The sequence below is a fragment of the Leuresthes tenuis genome, unplaced genomic scaffold (assembly GCF_036924035.1).
Source record: "Leuresthes tenuis unplaced genomic scaffold, fLeuTen1.0.hap1 SCAF_9, whole genome shotgun sequence".
NCBI classification, from domain to species: Eukaryota; Metazoa; Chordata; class Actinopteri; order Atheriniformes; family Atherinopsidae; genus Leuresthes; species Leuresthes tenuis.
Genome location: NW_027325363.1, coordinates 4,515,136 through 4,536,961, shown reverse-complemented (window position 1 = coordinate 4,536,961; position 21,826 = coordinate 4,515,136). Strand labels below are relative to the sequence as shown.

The following is a 21,826-nucleotide window of genomic DNA, read 5'->3' as shown; positions in this document are numbered from 1 at the left end:
TCCTTTAAGGATGAAAGTGGACAAATTGAGCAGAACTGATTTGATAGCATAACTTAGTTGATCGTTCTTACCCAGCTGGGACCCGCAAGAGCTGGTCAATCACATAAGATGAATATTCTAAACGTGCAGCCCTCTCTTGTGTGATGGCTGATGTCTTTTTAATCTATTTTCTATCTAGCCTATTCACAAGAGTGAGACACTGGGTTGCCCATCTGCAGATTCAACCTACCCAATCTATGAATGATAATGTTTTTTCAAACGAGTTTTGTGAGTGAGGAGTCAATTCGGCGTCCCAATATAACTTTGCTCAAAAGGTGCAGAGAAAATATTAAACACTATCAAAATGGATGATAGAAAGAATACAATAGAGCAGGGGTTCATCCTGTGTCTGTGTCTGAGTGTGTGTGTGTGTGTGTGTGTGGGGGGGGGGGTGTCATATCAGTGAAGCTACACATTCTGGGGTGTAGGATTGTTACCAGTGACTCACCAATAAAGTAGGCTAATAGGAGCAGCAGTGTTACTGAGATGAGAATGGCACTGAGAGCAGCACATTTCCAGTTGCAGTGCTTGTAGGGCTTCTTCAGGCTGAAGGCAGGTCGAGAAAAGGTGTTTCGAGGCAAGGGGCGTGGAGGAGGCGAGTACACTGTGCTGGAGGTCAGAGGGTACCCAGGTGTTGTTGTGCAATACATTGGTGATGTTCCACCTGGTTTGAACAGGAAATGTCTGGAAAAACACATTTATGTGTTAGTTTTAACATAAACTAATTAATCAAGGATGTCTATCATTTAAATATTGTAGGTTCCCATGTGCACTCCCTTCCAATTGTGCATATTTTTGTTTCTAGACACATTCAGTACTGTTAATCACAGTCATGCTTCTGTTTGATTAGTGAGCATACAAAGGCATACGGGGGTTGAAAAGTTGAAACTGTGAATCAATATTGTTTCTAATTCACAGGACTACTGACCGCAGCTGGCCCTTGTTTATGTATTCACGTCAGTGTGAGAAGAGTGAACCCCCCTGTAATTGTGTGTCAAGGCTGTCCAGAGGATATTCAACATATAAGGTTGTGTCATGGAGTGGAGCAGATTTATTTGTCCTTGAAGAGCACGGTTTGCTATCTCAGAAAACATGTGTAGAACTACATGTCCAAGTGGCGTATGATCAGCCCATCAGAGAGTCAGTGACAGCGGCACTGTTGTGAAGGCCATTTTACTGACAAGTTTAAGAGACACTCTGGAGCGACAGTGACACAAACGTGATTGAATGTCATTTTACAATTTATGATGTGGAAAGTCACATATTTTATTTTGTAAATATCAAGACAAAATCTGACACATCATTTTCAGTCTGTGTTTCATAAAGCGGTCACATTTAGCATTAAACTAAAGCAATACAACCCAACAATGTGACTTGATGCAAATTGTTAGTTGTATCAAACAAGCAAGGGACAAATACAGGATTCTAGCACTACAGGGGACATTCACTGATGACTGACAGTGTTTAAAAACAAGGGAATGTTTGATGGAAAAATAGTGCATACTTTAATCGTTTTCATGGCAAAGCAGATTCTGACAGAAGCTTGAACCAGATAGCAAACATGCAACATACCCGTCGTTGTATGAGGCATCATGGCGTGCTGATGCCAGAATGTCCATCTCAATGAGGTTGTCCTGTAAAGTCTCTAGGAATGTCTGCTTTGCTATGTTTCTACACACATGTGGAAAGATGGATATGAAGCTAATGTGAGACGTGCGTGAAGTAAACACAGAAATGCCAATACAGTATGAGATCTTCAAGCAACATCTAAAAACAAAGGACAAATGGACATCAAGATGGACGGCATGAAACAAGGAAACCAAGGCCCTTATGGAACTACTTCTGAAGAAGTGTGAGACAAATAACATCTAGCTCTCTTGCTCCCTTAATTAGTACGCTACCATACCTTGTATTGTAAGAGCCCTGTCCCTCTCTGCAAGCGTCTTGCTCTTCTCTGATAAACATTAGAGTATTCTGGCTCCTTCGTGATTGGAAGAAAACAATGTATCACTTACAAATCAGAACTTAAAGTTGCTTTTTAGACATCTTATTTCTTCTTTTAAATACAAATGAACTTGTCACTTTACAACATTACTACATAGGTAGTAAATAACTACAACAGTTTTTTTCTCTAATGGTTACAGCACTCCAAATAACACATTTTCAGCACACCCTAAAGTATCTGGAGGCTCATGTCTCATTTCTCCCATAATGCACTCCCCCCTAATGAGAGCTCTGTTCCATAAGGCAGTACTGCAGCAATGCAATGAACTGTCTACATGCAATGGGCAGACTGAACACGTTCAGTGGTCCAAGAGAAAAGGCTTGAATTTGATCCGTGCCCCATCGAGGCCAGATGTAAAGGCTGTTTGTAAACTCTCAAGCTTTAGTTCTGGGGAATAATACAACTTTTAATGAAGAGAGAAGGAGAGAAATGCTTGGCAGGAACTTTAAAGAAAATGGTGATGTTGGATCGAGCCAACAAACTGCTGGCATCTCTCCAGTGGCAGGGCCGGATAAGATCTGCTGGTGCAGAATTCATCAGGGCCTTTTAATTTCACAAAAGTGATGAGAGAGGGCAATGTTACACTTTTTTCAACAAGGTAAGAGTGAAATTTAATATTGCAGGGTCCACATGGATATAACTAATGATTTCAGTTTTATTACACCAGTAGTTGATCTCTTTTTGAAGGCGCTGAGTTATAGAAGCTCAGCAGAACTCTTTTCTCTCCTCACCATCTGTCTTATGCTCCTTGGGGAATACCTAGAGCTGGATGATGTGTAATCATTCGTTATACATTACACTATCCCACCAGCTGAAATTGATTCTCATTTTCCTGTTGACTGAACTGTGTCACAAACACTGAACGAAGAGACAATGAGTCTGTTCCTGACTGCTAGTTTAGCAATGCCAAATTAGTTATTAGCCATTTTCCTGGCAAAGGTTTTAATTTCTCCCGATGAATTACATCCAATTGACCAGCAGTTTTTCAAAAGTAAAAGTACAGCATCATTTGTTACATCAGTGTCTCAAGATATACACAATATTGGCAAAATTTATACAAACAACTTTATGTTTTCAAATATATCAAAATGGAAGGAAAAGGTTAAAAAATATAAAATTTATGTATTTATAATGTTTAATATATATCCATGCTACTGCCATTTACATGACAACATGTGGTTGCTGTTAGTAACAAGAAGGCTTTCCAATTGAGGAGCTTCTCAGCTGAGGTATATCATTTTCTATTATCATTAATAAAGTATATATTCAGAATAATAGCAGTGATGGCAATTTTACATGCTTAACAAGAAGGGAAGATATGCTGACATATGTCTGAGTCTGAGTTAACCAACCAAACTCTAATAAGCCTGAGCAGAATTTGGCTAACAGCTTGACAAGACGGATCATTGTCAATAAATAAATGACTATAACTGCAATAATAATTCACTTCAGTTCAATCTTATTTATATAGCGCCAAATTACAACAAATGTCATCTCAAGGAACTTCAACACCTTCAATAAGAGCTTATTTTAACTCTGAATATGAAAAAAAACATATCATGTGTATTTTCTCATTGATTTAAACTAATTTTTTTAAAATGATAACCACTCCTTTGGATAATATCTAAATGTTACCAAACTGGATTCTAATATCAAGTCATTCTTATTCTTAACTTCTTTAAATTGAAACCTCAACAGACATAATTCTAAGAAATTTGCCAATAAGGGAAACTGGTGACTCAGTGATTTGGCGTGTTTTTATTTTATTAGCAGAGAAAATTGATCAATGGAAGAACAAACTAATTTTGCAGTAGTATTCTTGATTTCATAGTCTTACAATGAGACCAGCCAAAGGAATACCAACAGACGTTCCCTTTGTTACAATAACACTTGAAAGATCTACTTCACTCAAGAGTCACCTATTGAGAAATGTGCTAGAGAACTGAACGCTGATTAACGTGAAATAAATAAAACTCGGAGCTGAAGTGGAGGAGCTATGATGCCTGCACAAGGGATCCTGAAGGTAATTTTGTATTCTCCAACGTGATTGTAATTACACTGCAGCTTAGACTCAACAGCTTCCACTGTTAGGACTGTTAATATTAGACAAATAGCATAAAGCAGCACTTTTCTCTTGTTTGCCACAAAATCATGTTCATCACAAACATAAGCCTTTGCCCCAAGCAGGATATTTTCCATACTATTGTTTTGCTCCTCGTCAGCACTGCGGTAACTAAATATGGAGCAGACAACATGAAAATCTGACTCCAGTAGCAGGAGAGCACACTTTGCCTTAAAGATGCCACCATCTCTTCACAGTACACTGTCAGGGAGATGTTACACAGTACCTTGTTTCCAGGGGGATGTTGCTGTTGAGTAGCCAGTTGTCCTGTGCGCTGCCAGAGTCTTGACCGCTGGCAGGACCCTCAGGAGGAGCAGAGCTGTCAGTGGGCGCAGGACTTGGGTTGCTCCTCGGAGTGTAGTTGCCCCTGTTCAGAGAGTTAATAGAGGCTGCATGGTGCTGATGATTGGGTGAGTGAGAGTGGGAGATTGGTAGGGGAGGCGTCCGCAGCCGAGAGTGATTTTGAAAGGCTCCGTCTGAAAGCAAAGAGAGGAAAAAAATAAAACACGTTACAGATAATATTTCAAAACAAAAGAATTCGACTCATTTTCTTTTGGTGTTTTGTGACACTTTTGAATCGTGGTTACCCTTGAAATCAACATCAAAGACAACCAGATACTTGTTTGCCAACACAGCTGAAGTATTACTGCTCTTTTGAGGATGCACACTCCAAAAGGTTTGAGAAAGTGTGCATATATGTGTTTGTTAGCTTTTTAACATCAAGCCTTTTTTTCATTTAACAAAATGAGCCTCAACAGTCTTATCAACACTGGGGAAAAGGCTACTACATAATTAACAATGTTTCCTACGACAAGTTGCTTAGAGAATTACAACTTTCAAAACAGCAGTCACTTTATATTACAGGTACAAATAGCGGCAACAACGCAGTACTACCTTGTCCTACTAAGGCCATCTCATCTTGGCAGGTTAGACCAAAAGCTAAAGAAAAGATGCAAATGGAGAGGATGGCAGGTACGATTTCTACATCAATATTTAAAATTTGTCTCATTCAAAGGCACAAGTCAGTAGTTGAGTAGTTAAGAAAAACAATGTTGCTGAGAAGCTGTAATGTTTGCTATTGTGCAGTTTGGTGCAATGGGTTGTACATAATCAGTCAATATATACGACATAATCAACTGAGAAATATTACTGTACAAGAAATCCATACTTCCTGTATAATTTGCCTAGCACCAACAGAAAAACAGTTTCGCTAAACAAATTAGCACCTAAACTACAGTCCAATTTCACTGACAAGCTACACAGACCTTAAAAAGACACACTCCTGCTCATTATTTCTCCCAACTGATCTACTGTTTGCACTCTGCCTCCCACAGAGACCCGTGACAGTTTGCTCTGATCAGACACAAGCTGCTGTGAAAACACATGGCTTCTACAAAAACTGAAAAGTTCTTAAGGCTCTTCTGGACACCCATTTAGATGGAGAAGACTATTTCACCATTTCTTTTATAGATAACAACTTGTTTAAAACTCTGTTTCACTCCCTTAACAGCTCTTTAAAAGTGTATTCATGATATGAAGCTTCTATTTGCAGCTCACAGCATTATCAGACGTACAGTAGAGAACCTGGTTAGAAGTGATGCCAGAGGTCATGTACCCTCCCAGAACTTTTAGTTGGCAAAATTATCTCTCTTTTTTTCTTTTGTCTTTTACCACAATGCTGTCATGTTACATCACAGGATTTTAAACTATGAGAAATGAAGTCTAAAAGAGATGTTAGCCTGTGGCCTTGTTGTCACAATCTGATACTCACGGCACTCCACAAGATAGAGGACCGATGTTGTTTTGCTCTCTGTATCCATTTATTTCAACGTCTGCTAAGCCATTCGTCAATCAATGAACTCCTGACTTTACACAGAGTGGCTTTTCTTTATAGCCATAAGCCCCCCTTTTTTCACAGATATCCACAACACTAAATTGCCAATTTATAGCACAGAGAACACAATACAGACACACAGAAGGCTTATTTTCTATAATCAGCCCCTTCATTAAAGCAATACCTTCACATGCCAGTCAAGACGCTTGGAGTCCTTTCAGATTTTTTTCCGGGTCAGGAACATGACACTCCTATATCAACATGTGTCAATCAAGCCCAATTGATAAACGTTTAAGGTGAAACGCTGGCCGTACGTATTGTAAAAAGTGGGGATAGGTCCCTTTGTGTTAACAAGTTGTCTGCAAATTAGCAGCTCAGCAGGCAAAATAAGGACAAAAATGAAGTGTGCTGCTCTTCATCCTCAAGCCCGTCTCTCTCTGTAAGTCTCTCAAACAGCCCTTTGCTTTCTTTAAAGTTTTTCCACCTGGTGTTCTTTTCAGAGCAATTAATCAACAATAACAAGTGAAAGAACTCAAATAACCACATTCAGACTTAACTTCAAACTTTTCTTTACACACATTTTCCACATACTTTACACGAAGAACCACTGAAAATTGGAGAAAGCAATATATTATGAATATGCTGCATCGACGGATGGTTTGAGTCCAAAAATGTACTAAAGACACTGCAAGAGAGGTACACCACATTACTGAGCTCGAGCATATTGGTATTAGTAAAAGCACACAGTTGTTGATGACCTCCCTCCTGCTCAGCGATGCACCTGATCCCTGAAGCCATTAATAAGGTTATGCTAATGTGATACGAAGACGGCGCAGACACACGGAAAAATATATCACAAGGACAAATTCATCACTGCTCCAAAATGCGTTTAATGCTCAGTAAACAAATACTTTACCTTCTACAGTATGACGACCGAGCAAGTTCAGGACAAAGTCATTCATTTCACTAACACGTTTTTTCTGGGGGCAACACCAGCAATAATTTCTAAGACGCAAGCTACAAGATCAAAAACAGCCACAAAAATAAATCAGCAAACATTAAGACGCCATACAGTAAATAAACTGCGAAGGTTTAATAATATATCTTCAGGATTTCTCAGAAAGTTGAACTTGTTCTTTAAATATAAAGTACATTTCTGCTCACATTAATTTTAGAAAATATTGTCAAATGGTGTTCTGTTTATTTAAAAAAATACAGATAATTCTTTGAAATTGCATGAATTACTTTTATATAAACTTCTTGAATTAAACTTAAATTATTTTCTTGGAAACATCCATAGTCACAAGGGAAGTATATATTTATTTAATCTAAAAAGAAGATTAGTTTTCAATATGATCCACATTTTAAGTAAGTTTCTCTATACAGATTACCTTCATGCAGTGCACTGAGCTAAGTTAAAATAATTGTGAATGTCAGTATTTGTCATACAGTCTAACCTGAGTGCTTCTGATAAACCCGTTTACTTCACATCCTACTTTTGCATATACACCATTACTTTTATTAAACATACCAGGGCCGGTTGTACTATGAAAAGAACAAGATAAGCGTAACATTGTGATTTAAATTTTCTGCCAAACAGCTCACATGTTTGCTCTTGTTCAGCCAATAAGATGTCCAACAGCCAGGTAAGAAGTCACAATTATTCTTGTGTCGATAAACAGATAGACGAGGAACAAAGCTGGTTATGAGACAAAGACATGTTGATTCAGCAACAATTATTCACTACTATACAAGGGCTGGAGAAAAAGGTTTTCTATTGAACTGCTCTGCACAACAAAACGGCCAAGAAAAGGAGATTCATTTGTTATCACACAGACAGAGAAGGGAGACCTTGCTACAATAGCCAAACTTTCACATCACATTCAAAGTAGAGGCCTGCAGAAATTCATTCAGTCTGGGAATGTGGGGGTTTCATTTTTCTTTCTAACAGATGCATGCACTAGTTAAGCCCTCCTGATGCTTTTCTAGACAAGTAATTAAGGCAAATCCACTTCATTAGCTAGGACCTCATGCCCCACACTGGGAAATAAAAGGGAATATCTCTCTTATGGTCAGATCTCATAACTGCTGGGAGAAAACTGTCCAGTTTGTAACAGCAGCACTAAGTCAAGACTAAAGATTACATGGAAAATCATTAAGAAAACTTAAGAGCTGAAAAACAAAACAAGGAATTAACTTTAAATGTTCACCTGCTACAAAGGTTTGCAGAGGTATAAGAAACACGTTGCTATTTTTTAAATTAAGAATTTGGATTCCATTATTTACCAATATGAGATTTCTGCAAACAACCTGCAATACACATGTATTTTACATTAATGTGCGTGTGTTGGTACTGTATCAGACACAGATAAAGCTGTAATAAGCATTTCTAATCATCTTCTTTTATTGAAAAGATAAATTCAGATGAATGTCTCTATTGAATGTCATTACGGTATTCATCCTCTAATGTTAACTGTTGAAGGTTAAATCATTCCAAAGGCAATGCAGATAAACACAAAGTAAAAGAATGTTCACGTTAGCTAAATGCAAAGTCCAACTAAAGTGTACTATGTACAAAAATAAAAAAAAACTATATGTACATAATATCTATCTATCTATCTATCTATCTATCTATCTATCTATCTATCTATCTATCTATCTATCTATCTATCTATCTATCTATCTATCTATCTATCTATCTATCTATCTATCTATCTATCTATCTATCTATCTATCTATCTATCTATCTATCTATATATAAGTGCATTGGAGACTGAATTCAAAAGCAGACTAACATTAATTAGTCAGTTGTGATTGCTGATAAAAGCTCATCTTCCACGTCAGCTGGTGTATATTACACCTCACTAAAATCACAAGTGGTGGTCATGGTAACTAAATACACTGCAATGTAGCAATTAATCTAGATCAGCAATTAATTAAGTGGAAACATATTTATTGGATGCTTGGCTCCCAGATGTTAGCTTTTGTAAGTATGAATTACTATAATTGCTACAGCAGGATCAATCAACATCAGTATCAATAGCAATTAAAATATAGTAATACCAAATAAGGTGCTTACAGTGCTGTGTGCTTTTTAAGCAAATTGATTTGATGTCTGTAATAATAAATTTCAGTAACTGTAAATATGTGCACCATGAATGGACTAAAATTTATGTTTGAAGAATATATTTCATTGTCTTTATTTTTGCCTAATTTGGTTGCATATGTAGGCTAGAATCTTGACTGATTTGCCACTATATGCAGAGTCCAGGTAGATATTCTATTTCTGAAGGAGGAGCCACACCTGTAATGTTCAAACCTGATGAAAGAAAGTGATCTGACAAGCATTAAACAGCTGATCAGCACACTGAGATGCAAACCTTCTAATACAGAATCAATCAAAAACTGTCCAAACTCAGACAAATCACTAAATGTTCCTTACTGCTACATATCGTCTCACTAAAGCTAAATTTACAGTTGAGCACCATATGTCTATAAAAATACATACAAAATTTGTCATGAAGGCAGAAAAGCTGCACTCTGGTTTTCTCTGCTAGGCCTGCGGTTTCTTATGCCATTAGGAAAGTCTGTAGGCAAAAGACACATGGGAATTGAAGCTGTCTTCCCTGGAACCATTTGAAAGGTAACAGGTATCACAAACAACAGACCGTTAGGCTCTTCTCCGGAGAAAACGGGGAGAACATCTCCTGAAATGTGAATATAACTTCAGCTTCTTTACCAGATGGAGGAGAAAAGAAGTATTGTTTTAGAAGAATACCACCAGTTTTCACTAAAAACATCAAATGAGGTATGGAATTAGAAAAGAAGTATATCCAAACTTAAACATAAAATATAATTAAAAATACTAATTATAAGGGTCTGCCACTATAAAAGGACTGCAACCTAAGTCCATTAGGAGCAGTGCTGGCATATGTTTCTTTCTCCCTTCCTGAGATCTAATGGATTTACTGTCATTCTCTGAGCTGCCTTTGCAAGAACAAGACAAGTGGTTATGTATGCTGCGTTCAGTATGTCACTCTGCTGCATATCCATCAAGAGGTTGAAGATTTTGTTAGAAGGCACAGATGGTCTACAATCATCATACAATGAAAGTAATGCATCTCAATTTGTGTCAATGAAAAGAAGATATGTAGGTATTCTAAATGCATTATCCATGGTCTCTGAGAACTGAACAACAGCAAGTTGAATTGAAGTGGACAAATTGTCTGTTGACTCCAGTTCACTGGTAAGTTTCAAAAGAAAGTGATTGCTTGTGATATGTCGGCTCAAAGCTGGAATCTCACATATTCAGAAAAACAGGGGCAGCACAAGTGCCATGTGCTACTCATTAAATTATTATTTAGCCTCCGATAGTTTCATTCCTCATGGTGTCTGTGACTAAATTACTTTCTGGTATTACCTCTTTTAACCACATTTCCCCATCTTTGGAGACACAGAGGGATGATTAAGCAGTTAAAATCTGGACTTATTTGAATTCCCACACAGCCACGTCCCGGAGCCCTCTGCCCGGCTCAGCATTACCGCTTGGTCAGCTGTGAGGTGGCGGTGTGGTCGCCCTTTCACCAGGGAGCCCGGCCACACTGAAAGCCAACACTGGCCGACCCCATGCTGCTTTGCATTAAGAGATGCTAATGCAGGGAGGCTGCAGTGTCTGAGATCTTGCAGCTCAGCATGGCATAAAGCTCATACTGGCAGTCTCCCCAGGAAGAAGACCCTCAGAGAAAGCCGAGGGCCACAGAGAAACACACGCTTCACAATAAGACTGCAGGCTTCAGCGAGCAGCCTCATCAGCCTTAGAGAAAACGTTGCTTAGTCTTCTTCGAGATGAAAACAGAACTTTTATAAAAAAAAATTAAAAAAACCTGCAGCCTTGGAGGCTACTAATGTGAATAATGATATGCTGCTGAGTATTCCCTTGTTCAAAATTCAGCAGAACATTTTAAGTCTTGTATGTGGGCTCAAAGATGACCTTGGGCAAATGTAATCTGAAGTGATAAAAAAACACCTGTTTTCTTGTGCAAAAGATACACTGTGAGCCAATTATTTTAGGCACATAAATTTTCTGTGGTTGTTTGCGGACAATGAAAAAAGTACATTTCTCTTGTACCGTCTCAACTCCAATTTTGAACGTTTCTTAAACAACTGACCTGCATATCAAAAAGATCTCATTTGATATTCAAGTCATTTTTTGCCATGGTGGCTTTTAAATTACCTTTTTTGCACATGTAATTTCAGCTGGAAACCTGAGATGCATACTTAATTCCCATTTAAATTTGGCAACATTAACCTTTTTTTTCTCTGCCCGGACTTTAAACCCTACATCGAATAGAAAACAGTAGAATTTCCTTTCGAAGCATTTACCAAAACATCTCAGTGGATTTGCAGTCTTTGGTGTAATTATGTTGCCAAATCTATACCTCACTCATGCTTTGTCACCTTGTGAAAATTAAATGTATAAAGCTACATATAATGGTGTCACACTGAACGATTTCCAATCAAATCACTCTGGTGCAAGCAGTGATGATTGATAAAGTTTTTTAGATACATGTAATATTTTCCTCAAAAGAAAGAAACGTTTGGCTGCTCAGTGACACTCTTTGTTCTTTATGCTTTAATTTAAAAAAAAAGTAGTGATATCCAGAATTAAATAAACAAAGTCAGCAAAATATGTGGATTGTGATGTAGAAAATGCAAAAAGAAGACATGGAGCATGCTCACCTAATTTCTTATGTGCATTAATACACAATAGGTGAGTACATAGTGAAGGCACTTGCTCATTTTCTTTCTAATTGAATTAGCTCCTTGCTCTAAAAGATTTATGATAATTAAACATTGAAGAACGTCAAAGAGGAATCTCATATTACATTTCACCTCTCATAATGTGCTGCTTATTAACATGAGTGAGACTGTATAGACACAATAATATCAAACGTACTGATTTTATTTTTTTATAAGTTACAAACAGGAGAAAGGTCTTGCACCTGTTCGCAAGAGCCACATGGTCACATAAAGTTATAATGGGTCTTAGAAAGCCTAATGAAGACCAAAGGTAGCGACTAGAGTGGGGAAATTCTTCATCAGTCCTCCTTTACTCCTTACTGACAGCCTCAGGCCAACTTAAACGATCTACCTATGCAAATCAGTGTCATTGTTGTGAGAAAAATCTGCTGCATTAAAGGCCATTTCCCCTACCCATTTCCCCTTAAGCCAGTCATGTCACTGCTGGGTGACCACTGTGTTGCTACTGAGGAATTAGGAGGGAGATTTGCAGCAGGATTAATAACTCATTCGCCAGGCTTTCTGAGACGGCAGCTGGACTACTTTGGGGATTAATATAATTCAACCCTTTGGGTAGTTACCTTCTCAGCTGGACCAATTGTCTAAATAACTTTATCTTGTTTTGGGTGTGCTGAGTAGAACCAGTAGAACAAGCTTGTTCAGCAGAGACTTCTTCAAGAAGTAAATTCCTAAATTTGAACAATAACATTTTAAAGTATTTTCTTATGTGGTTTAGATTCACTTGTAGTTGGATCGTAAACATATTTCTGTTAACGATCCAACTACAGGAGCAGTATTTTATGACCATGTGTTTTCCTGCAGTTACCTTGAGAAAACACTTGTGATGCCTTTATATTCAGGCGTTCGCTTATGGTGTGAATGTTTTATTGGTGTTATAAATAGGGTAGATTAAATAATTAAGCATTCATTACTTCTAAGCCAGTAATGAATACACAGAACTCTACTAATCTGTAGCATAGAAACAAACAAATAGAACACAAACAGTACATATTTTCCCTTTAAGAAGACCAACTATGCCTGCCAACACTGCTTGTGCCAAAAAATATTCCTCATAATTAAATCAAGAAGTTAGCTGCTGATATAAAGTATGACACATTTTGACTGCTACTTAGTAAACATGCAGCTCTACAGTCACTGATTTTTGTCAACTGTCAACACCATGTTAGCACATTGAGCAAAAATGTCATTCTGTCAGTCTGAATGAGTGTTAAGTCAAAAGCAAAAGACCCCCTGTTTCATGAGGAATAAATAGCTGACATTAATTAATGAGAAACCACATACAGAGTCTTCAAAACTAATCTAGCTAAAAAATCACAGATTCATTTATTGAAATACAAGAGTACAGAGTGATTTCCTACCCCGGTTTTAATATTACTTCAGAGGAGTTGGGCCTTATAGTTATACCTTATGATATGGCACTACACTGCACTTGGAATGAAGAAACTTATCTTAATTTCTAGCTTATATCTGATGTGAGATGTGGAGGTTGCATGCAGGCTGTTGTATCTGAGGAATAGCAGATAGTTCCTCCTACCATCAAATGTTGAAATCGAAGATAGATTTCTGTGACAAATCTCTCTTACTGAACCAAAACCGTGCATCTCTCTGAACTTTGCAGACCTTGCTTCAGAGAGTTTTGTGCATTTCCTGAAGCTACATATTGACTTAAAGTTTCAACTCTCACAAAAGGTGATTGGAAAAAACATGCCCACAGCCATCTACATGACCTGTAACACAACATATCCAAGAGCAGGGGAAAGCTAACCTCCAGCAAGCAACAATAGTTTGAAAACCAACTCACCATTGGCAGTTGTAGTGGCAGGAGCATACAGGTTCCCTGAGCCAGTTTTAACTAAGAATGAATTGGGGCCAAACTCATCCTCAGAGTCAGAGTCCTGGGCTGGCTGAGCCGCACAGTTACCTAGCAACCTTCCCTGGTTCTCATTGGCTGCAATGGAAGGGGGAGGGTATGGGAGCTGCTCAACAGGGGAGGAGGAGGAGGATGAACAATGCAGCGGAGGACCTGTGGACCACAAACAGAGACAACACATGGGGGGGGATGAAACACACCCAAACACAGGCAACATCACACAGAAGCAGAACACACACACACAAGCTCACTCACACATGCAAGACTTAACTCTGACACTTCAAAAACAAACAGGAACACATCTGCCTTTGTCTCCACCAGCTCACCCCAGCTGGGGGGAACAATACAAACAACTGAAATGACTTTGAGAATGAATAGCAAAGACATATGCCTGATGCTGATTTAGAAAAATAAAAACTAGAGTTGAACTATTAATTTTATACATACATCAAAGCACAGCATATGTACAGTCCAAAAGCAAGTAAAGTCAAACGTATCTCCAAAAACACTCTTTATTCTACCCACTCAGTCATTTATATTTCTCATCTACATTAGCTACACTTTTCCAAAGTAAAAGCCACATTAGTAGATTCAGATTCATGTACTGTACAGATTTTGTGTGAATGAAACACTCCTCGGTATGGTGTCAGTTAAAGAACCCTTCCAGTTGAAATATATAAAACCTCTGGTGGCCAACATGAACAAATCTTTCTTCTCACTTCAGTATGCGACATCCATCCCAGTTTTCCTCCTTGTTAGTTACAAAAGAATAAAACTGTCATCAGACTGGTCACTCAGTTTAAGAGCAGCTATGGAATCATTTGCAGTCGTGATTATTGATAGATTCTTTTATAATAATATACGGCCCCAAATTTCATTCTTTCAAGGCTTATTGGTTTCATTCCCATGCTGTTAGCGGATGTTAAATCTCAACGTAGAGCTCCTATTAAAGCGCGATTAACTTGTAATGTAGCTATGCACCATGCTAAAATGACTGTGCTTGAGTAACAGCACTACAGCGCACAAAGCCATCAATTTAGTGCTCTCCTGCATCATCCCTTCAGTCCTTGGAATTCCTGCTGACCTGACTATCATTTATCAGAAGAGATGAATTTACTGTGCCTCTGTAAAGATCCCTGAAGAGTATTAAAACACGAGTCACTGACTCGCATCTAATTAGGCAACAATTAGTGATATTAACATATCAAGCAGAAGCAGTAAATGTTCACTGCCCACGAGAGTCACAGTTTGAGCTTTATATACACTTCACACCATACACTTAATTTCTTTTTCAGTTTGTCTAATGCTTGTGCAGCAACGGCTGCAGATACACAGTGGCACCGCTAAGGAGAAATGACCATAACACTGCTGTTCTTGAATGTAGAGGAAGAGTTGTTGGAATATGCATTATTACTCTTTCCCTCAGATACATCTAGGAGGGTTCATTAGTGTGTGTCAAAACAACAACACTCCTCTGAACCGAGAACCACTCAGTGAACTAGTGACTGTCACTGTACAACACCACAGGGAATCTGAAATTCCTGACATGAAAGACAAAGAGGAGACGTACAAACGTCTCTGTGTGAATGTTCTGAATTTTTTTCGCAGCGAGCGAGTTCATCGCCGAGACAAGAAAAGATTAAAGTCCTCAAAAAATGGTCAAAGTCATAACCTAAATGAGGTCAAGGTGGTCATGTTCAGCAGCCATTACTCTTGCACACAAAGGTTTTATTGTCTCACCGTGTTTAATTAATACTGCCGCAGGCAGTTCAGGCCCAAGCCCCATTTACCTAAGGCCAGAGACAGTGCCTGTGCAGGCGAGAAGCAACAGCTTCAGATGGCCAGAGTAGTTTCTCTGGCTGCCAGAGTTGATTGCCTTCGCCTTCCCTCAATATATTACAGCGGCGTAAGGGGACCTTTATTTGGAAGCCTTTGGACCATACCCCACTGCTTTAATTTCTGACAGCTTCAAGAAGTGCTACTAACAGCCCAGTTTGGCTTGAGCACAACAGATCTCCTCCCACTGCATTTAAGGTCTTAATCAGCTCATTAGCCACACAATTCAGTCAATGAACAAATAACTTTGTGACTGAGTGCATGTGTTGAAACAGATTTAGGATTCAGAAAAAAACAGAAGGTTAATTTCTTAATTAAAAATTATATGATTATGAGTTATGATTATGAGTTATTTCCACAGTTTTGACAAAAATATTAGGATTCGCTTTCAAAGGATACTAAAACCAAGTATTTACTCCATCTGGTTCCAGAATAGCACTTCATTTACTTTGGGTAAGCTGTGAATAGGCATTTTAAAGTCTGTATGTACAACTAAACAGCTGCATGAGGGTGTTGTCTCCTGTTTAATGGTTGTTTAGCATTAATTCTATGTTATATCTAATTACATTTTTACATCAGAAACTTAATTTCTACTTCCAGCTCACACTCCTTTTAAGTTAGTGCACTTTTAACACTTCTCACTCTGTCTCTGCTGAGTAGCTTAAAAGAAACATTGACTCACATATCTGTAATGCCTCACAGTTTATATTGTGGTATCATCACTGCTAAAGGGAGTCTGTTTCATATTTGAAAATACAGGGTCTTGGCAAACTACCAGCAAAGAATAAAACTAAATACAAAACTTGTTTGCCTTCAGAAACAAGATCCAAGAACTCTCTTTTCTAAATATGTACAGTACGCCTTCACACTGTTGTTTGAAGCTAAAATGCCTCGCACCAGAAACATCAAACAAACCAATGACAAAAGAGAGACTTAACAGAAATCCTAGATTTAAAAGCACATTTACAACTGCAACTCATAGCCATTTTTCAATAGATTCTCAGTCATTTGTCCTAATAGTCACTATTTCACAGAGAAAAGTAACTAGGTAAAAAGTATTTAAAAGATAAGACACTTTCACCTATTATTGTTGTTGCTGTCTTTTCACTCTGACAATTAGATGGTCAATTAATCTACTAATTGCTTCAGCACTAAAACCAATAACAAATTACAGACTTAAAGAGCTGCTCCAGAGACGTCCTGCAGTCTCTGGATCTTATGTTTCTGTGTGTGTATACGAGCAATGCAACAGCATAGTCATTTTTTTTATGTACACAGCCACGCTAACTACGGCCAGAACTGTGAAGCAAAAATTGCACAATGAAAACCCTATGACCCTAATCATAGCGATCAAGTTTGTGCATGCAGGAGAAGCTGCATTAGTCATTATCACATAAATAAGCATGTGAAAATGTACCGACAAAAATGTCTTTATTTGAGGGAGCTAGAAGAGTGAAAATTAAATAAGGCAAATAAAGATTATAATTTAGAGTGAAGATGTAATCAAGAAAAAAGAAACTCAAATAAGAAGAGTCAACAGCTTTCATCCAGACAGTCCTGTTTTTTTCTTTGTTCCCCTCCATACCAAGTTAATCTATCTGATTTTAACACAAGCTGATAAAAACTCTGAAGCTATACATAGAAAATGAGATACATTCAAGGAGATAAAAGTTGTCAGTCTTCTACACCCAACAGGATGAAAAGCATATATGACCACATTCATTAAATGCCAGTGCACCCACAGTACAAAGAAGCCAAAGTGTGACTCCACACTGACCAACGTTCGGTCTATTCGGGGACTAAATATGCAATCTTAACCAAATGCAGAGTTTTTGCAGTTTATCAAAGAATAAAAATATAAAACATCCTTGGGCTCGACCCTGTTCATTCTACTGATGCTGAGACATGTGAAACACAGGAAAAGAGGTGTACCTCAGTGTCTCTTATTGGTAAGAGCACGTTGTGTTAAATGTCTACTTTGCTACTGAGCGTCTGCATGTAGGACTGATACACCGCTTTTACTGGATGCTAACTCTAATTCACATCTAAGTATCATACGATAACAGCCTGGCACATAAGGAAAAAAACAAAACACTGCGTGTTAACAAATCGACTTGGACAGTTGCGTGGTAACATTAGTACAGGGGTGTGTGAAAGGTTGGCAGTTTGTCATTGGCAGATCAGTAAAAATGTTGTGTAATTTGCTCCCGGCATCAATTCTGTTATCCAGTGTAGGCGGAGCGGGATGCGCTCCAAGATGTGATGACATACTTCTGTCATATTTTCAGCTGTTGACTGGTGAATTCTCGACTCTCTGCTGCCACCACAATCAGGAGCCAGACTTTAAATATTCTGATCCCTCCTGTTCCTTAAAAGCGTGCTTACTGTGTAGGATTGTTACAAAGTGAAATGGACAGCTTCATTTTTCTGTTGGTGCATACACTGTGTGGCTGGTTTTGTGCCTGCTTGTTATTTGCAGTGCATTTTACTGATGCTTGCTGTTTGCTGGTAATGTTCCCTAATCTGTAATCTCAGTGTTAAAATCCACAACTGACCTGCTTGGACAAAGAATGACATACTGCAACTGCAGCGGCTGATTTATGTGCCACCATCAGAATAAAGTACACCTTCAGACATCTATCTAAAATTCTACAAAATTTACCCTTTAATCTGTTTTTCAATCAGCATATCTCTAATTACAGGTATTCTAATTACAGGTGCTTTTTGTAAAACTGTGTTTCCTACCAGTTTGTAGGTGGGAGGGACATCCTTTTCAAGTAATTAAGCAGGTGTGGCACACGTTAGGAAAGTGCAATTTTGCACACCAGCTACATTGGTACCCTTATTTTAATCCTGAGGAATCAAAAAGAAACTTCTCTCTTGTGTACATGGATCATTTTCCATTATCTAATGCTGTTCAGGAATAAAAAATCTATGAGAGAAATGCTGACATCCTTCAAATCTCATCAAATATCCACGAATTATGTTGGTGTCAACCTCACATATGATGCATATGTTCAGAGCGGAAGGATATCGCCATGACTACTGAGCTGAGCTGTAGTTTGGATTAAGGAATTCAGAAATTGTGCATTAAAGAAATGTATAAACGAATAAACCTATGATATCAAACCAAACACATACCTAAAGTTCCCTTTTGTAAAGTCCAATAGCTTTTAAACTGTTTCAGCGTCCTAAATTCAGTGTTTCAGCCGGCCAACTTAGCTCCCCTGATATCACCTTGTAGCTCACCTCTCATGGCCATCTGTACTGTTCACCAGTCAGTCAAGTTGTCCTGAGTGTGTTGAGTGATGCAGAACATGAATACATTTCTGTCACACAAATTTGTTCAAGTGACCCCTGAAGAGAGTCAATATACATGATTTTTTTTATGTATTTATTTTTTCTGAGTGACTGGCAGTGTTTGAGCTGTGAATGATTAAACGCGCCCTCCTGTGAACTCTACCACTGCTTTTGCTTTGGAATGAATTTTAAATGTTGTGTAAAGGAGGTATTAAAAGCTGCTTTTGTGTCACTGACAGCTTTAGAAACTCAGCACCTTTGAGGCCGGATTAAATCAAATCCTGTATCACTGTGTAAAAGCGACTTCATATGTGAAATTTCAGCAGTTCTATATGTCACGAGTAAGCTAAACCTGACACCTCCTCTTTGTAGGAAACCCAAACATTTAGTTTTGCACAATTGTCTCCATCTGTTCTTTTTTAATCAAAGACACTGTTGAAATGGCCATCTTTAAGCCACTGTGTAATGTATGAGCACATTTTGCTGCCACAATCAAAGACATCACTGTGATATTTATGTAATGTTCAGCTTTCATCTGGTAAAGTCCAGAAAACAAATAAAATCACATTGTGTATCCAGCTTTAGCATAATGAAATATGGAGTGAATATTAGTTTAAATGCCTTTAAACTGATTTAGGGTAATATAAATATTTACAATAAACTGAATAATAAACTATATTAAGACCTTATAGGCAATTACCACTCACCTTCAACATCCCTGGTTAAATCGTAACATCCATGGCTGATTCTGTTTTCTAGCATATTGTAATTTATATAGAAAATTGTGGTTTGACGTGTAATATGTAGATCACTCCAAATTCATTGAAAACTATACAATAATGTTAACATCAATAAACCACTTGAATGTTTCTGCTGTTTAATAACAACACTAAAAAACACAGACTAGAATATTGATCAGTGAGAAAGAATGTTAACTATGCTGTGCATAGAGCAATCCATTTACTCATCGGTATGAATATTCTTTCAATCACAGTTCTCTGTAAATGTTGCTGCAGGCAGACTTTTCACTCTTTTTGCTGAGTAATATCTGAAGGCGTACAATCAATGAAGGCAATGGAGACGGCATTAAGATAACCTTTGAACTAGAAAAGTGGTGAAAAACTGAGGTGATGACTATAAAATGTACCCTCGTTAAAATACTCATTCCATCTTAACAAGGCAGGGTGGGTTTAACACATATCGCTACTGCAAGGAAACAACTGTGATGGCATAAAATCAGCTAAATTCAAAGTAGAATTTCTAAGTTATTGAAGTAACTTTGGTGGGTGCTGAGGTAATAATCATACTATCAGAACTCTGTAGGCAAGCTAAACAACAAGACAGCTTAATTCTATTTTATTGAATTACTGAAATTGTCAAATCGGCGTAATTGCATTCTATTACACAGCTGCAAGCCATAACTAGCCTTTTTTTAATCAGATTAATACTTGAGAGATGATTTCATTTCAGTTTAAAAAATAGAAATAAATCGGAAAAGAATGCAGCTCGAAAAGACAGCTCTGAATGAGCATGACAAATGTAAATGATTTTAACAAAATCAACATTTTGGTTAATTTTACTAAATCTGCCCAAAACACATATCTGCTGCAGAATTACCACACTTCCCCTGGCTACTGCTAATATGAGAAGTTTGAAATCCTGCACAAGTCGCCCACTTAGCACAAACTACATAATGCAAAACAAAGACACATAAACACACAAGCAGAGATAGTGGAAAACGAGTTTTTATGAACCAGCATCGGAAAAATTGATAAATAGTCAGAGCCACTTACCTGCTACGAATCAATATCATAATAACAGAATGAACATAATGCATGGCTGAAAAAACTAATTGTAAATACCTACACATACTTTTTATATTATAGTCAGGTCTAAGCATTACTGAGAAAATGGAAACTATATTTGTGCGTAATAAAAAAGTATTACTGCAGAAGGCATTGCTCTATGTAAGGCTGACCCACTGCATTTCAGCAGCACTTTAAAGCTCAACATCCATTACTTAAAGCACAACTACTGTAAGCTCTTAGAAGGATGTTGAATGCCAAACCGTTAATGAAAATGACAGAAAATTTAAAAATATTCCATAATCTTTTCAGAACAGTATTCAGAAGCTTGAAAATGGTGATTTAAATCAAATTAGTAGTTGTCACAATTATGTCAAGATGTTCACAAGCCATACGCCCTCAGACAGATCAAACATCCACCCTTCAGTCACCTTTAAATTAGAACATTTGTATGGATGCACTCGCTCAGTAATAATCTATTCATCTGCATAGAGGAGGGAGGGAAATATCCAACTAAGATTTTAAAAAAACATCTGCAGCACACGAGCATTAGCACAGTCTAATAGAAACAGCCACGGGCATTCCAGTGCATCACCTAAGAAGATGAAAAGAATCCCAGAGAGGCTGATTGTGGAGATGGCGTTTCTTCTGCGTGATTGTTAGCACAGACTGCTTCCCTTTCCTCTACCCACACCCCTGCCTGGCTGCTGTAACTCTCATCCATCCAGTCCATTCTGTCCCTCTGTCCTGGAGAAACAGCGTGCACTGCAATTCCAGCCGAAAGACACCATCTGTTTCGACTTTTCTCTCATAAACGGAAGAACAAATCCGACTATAAAAGAGTTATTTCTTATCTAAGTACACCAACATTTATTTGTTGTCATCACCAAAAACAGTTACTTTAAAAATAATTATATATGGATAGTTGTAAATAGATATCTGACAGATCAGTCCACACTATAACTATTACAACACCTATACTGGAATACAGCCGGGACAAATTCTCTTCTCCATGGTGCTGAAAGATGGACAGCTAAAGGTTTTGCATTCCTATTCTTTGTAGTAAGGCAAAAGCTAAATCCCTTGAATAATATTGCATTTACCATTTCTGACTTCTTCTGAGTAAGCTAACTAATGGTGTAGGAGACATTTCTCCTCTGAAATCACCCAGTCTTGGCTATAGGCTAACTTTTAA

General features: G+C 37.9%; 1 protein-coding gene across 8 annotated transcripts in view; it reads right to left on the bottom strand.

Annotated features, from left to right (window-relative positions):
* tenm4 (teneurin transmembrane protein 4) overlaps positions 1 to 21,826 on the bottom strand; it is a 134,694-nt gene that overhangs the window by 68,762 nt on the left and 44,106 nt on the right. For 2 of the 8 annotated variants that reach the window (XM_072391960.1, XM_072391961.1), the window contains exons 4-8: positions 13,622 to 13,843; positions 4,393 to 4,642; positions 1,946 to 2,020; positions 1,612 to 1,710; positions 488 to 723 (exon numbers count right to left, since the gene is read on the bottom strand). In XM_072391960.1, the coding sequence (XP_072248061.1) occupies positions 488 to 723; positions 1,612 to 1,710; positions 1,946 to 2,020; positions 4,393 to 4,642; positions 13,622 to 13,843 (882 nt within the window). The remainder of the gene's footprint in view (positions 1 to 487; positions 724 to 1,611; positions 1,711 to 1,945; positions 2,021 to 4,392; positions 4,643 to 13,621; positions 13,844 to 21,826) is intronic. The other 6 variants (XM_072391962.1, XM_072391963.1, XM_072391964.1 and 3 more) reach the window with 4 other exon arrangements.